We start from the raw sequence: 1,726 nt of genomic DNA, 5'->3' as shown, positions 1-1,726 counted from the left end.
CTTATCCGATACCCGATAATCATATACTTGGGTACTCTATGACGTATGTATATACGTACATATATTTATTGACATACAATGTCACTATCTTTTGCCGGTCATTTGCATAACAATTATAACTCATTGTATATACTAAACGGGCGTGTCTCAATTTATATGAATTGATTTGCATACACATGAATTAAAGATTAAGTAAGACGCACATATATGAGTGTGCAATATGTGTCGGGTAATTAATATATACTTACTTATTTTTAATTTGCACTTAAGCTTTCTCATTGTTTCTCAAAGCCGGCTTTTCTGAATGAATCGAAACATTTTTTAAACAGTAACTTATGTTAATTAATGGGTAAAAACAACAAGTGCTTTAGCTAGAAATTCTGCAACTATAAGTGACTTAATGTTCTCTCTTTCAGCTTATAAATAGCGATATGTTCAATATGAGAAGACATTTTGTCAAACGCAGCTACATTTGAAGGTCTTTCGCAGGGAGAGTGGATAAAATGTTTCACTATATTGCGGTAAATAAATATAAAGTTTTAAAATTTTGTTAAAAAAATTGTTTGACAATATTGTATCACAATTTTTTTCTAGCAGTATCTTTGCCTCTTGGTTGGCGTTACCGCTCACAATGCTGGCTTTAGTTACGCGACCGCAAGCATTCCAGTACCACAAGTGCATTCAGCGCCGCGTGCTGAAGTACCTCCTATAGTGCCAGCTGCATCATATGAACACAAGGAACAAGCTGTACCTTTGAAATATGAAATCCATAAAGAGTTTTACTTTTTCAAAGCTCCTGAAGAGGGCGAAACAGTTGCACCCGCTCAGCAATTTGCTACAACTTTAAGTCAAAGTTCACCAAAGCCAGTCGTTTCACAGCAACAAATCAACACCCATTACCATTCTGCCGAGCCAGTTATACATTATATCAATTATAAGACACCCGCTGAAGCACAACAAATTTTGAAGCAGTTTATTGGTGACAATTTTGTTGATTTGAGTAGGCAATTAATTACGTCAAATCATCAACATCACCATATCACATCGCACGTAAATAGCCAATATCACATCACTTCAAACGCCAATGCAGCATTTTCAAATGTTAACACCCAAATTAAGCTTGCCAAGTCAGAAAAAGTTCCTTTTAGTTATGAAACACCATCTGCCTCAAATGTGGAAAGTAGTTATCACGTGCCAGCGACTTCAAATGAAAGAAGTCAATATGTTGTAGATTTGCCTTCCGCTAATACATTGAATAGTCAATATCTGCTACCTGCAGTTTCAAATGTGGACAACGAACTACAAACATCAGATGTTTAGAGTGTTTAGCTGTAAAAATACTTACCAACTGCTTCAAACAAGGGGCTGAAACTGTTATTTCTTTTATAATATAAGTCCTTGCAAAACTATTAATTTTGGACTTGAAATATATTTGGATCAAGATAAAAATTATTTTCGGATTTTTTTCTAATTCGGATAAGCCGTTTCTTTGTTATCAAGCGGGACTTTTATTTCGGCCTTAAAAAATAAAAGCCTTGATTTAGCTTTTATTTCGTGACTTAAATTTAAAAGTCCGAGATTTTACTTTTATATGTGGATTATTATGGAAAAAGTTCCAAAAATAAAAAGGATGCATGATTCGGCATGATATTGCTACAGGGATACCTGGGAACTTAAACATTTTCACCTAGGACAATTTTTTGGACTCCAAAAAAAAAAATAATTA

General features: G+C 34.1%; 1 protein-coding gene across 2 annotated transcripts; it reads left to right on the top strand.

Moving 5' to 3' along the window:
- The first annotated feature begins 397 nt into the window (after positions 1–397).
- LOC137243661 (uncharacterized) lies at positions 398–1,452 on the top strand. Of its 2 annotated transcripts, none has more exons than XM_067771594.1 (2): positions 398–521; positions 598–1,452. In XM_067771594.1, the coding sequence occupies exons 1-2, from the start codon at positions 504–506 to the stop codon at positions 1,318–1,320; spliced, it is 741 nt and encodes a 246-aa protein (XP_067627695.1). In that variant the 5' UTR covers positions 398–503; the 3' UTR covers positions 1,321–1,452. The 2 variants fall into 2 exon arrangements, with proteins under 2 accessions (XP_067627695.1, XP_067627685.1); XM_067771584.1 differs by having other exon boundaries at positions 409–521; positions 595–1,452.
- Positions 1,453–1,726: the final 274 nt, after the last annotated feature.

Source organism: Eurosta solidaginis, chromosome 1 (genome assembly GCF_040869045.1).
Source record: "Eurosta solidaginis isolate ZX-2024a chromosome 1, ASM4086904v1, whole genome shotgun sequence".
Taxonomy (NCBI): domain Eukaryota; kingdom Metazoa; phylum Arthropoda; class Insecta; order Diptera; family Tephritidae; genus Eurosta; species Eurosta solidaginis.
Note: the sequence above shows the minus strand (reverse complement) of the source record. Positions and strands in the feature narration are given on the sequence as shown.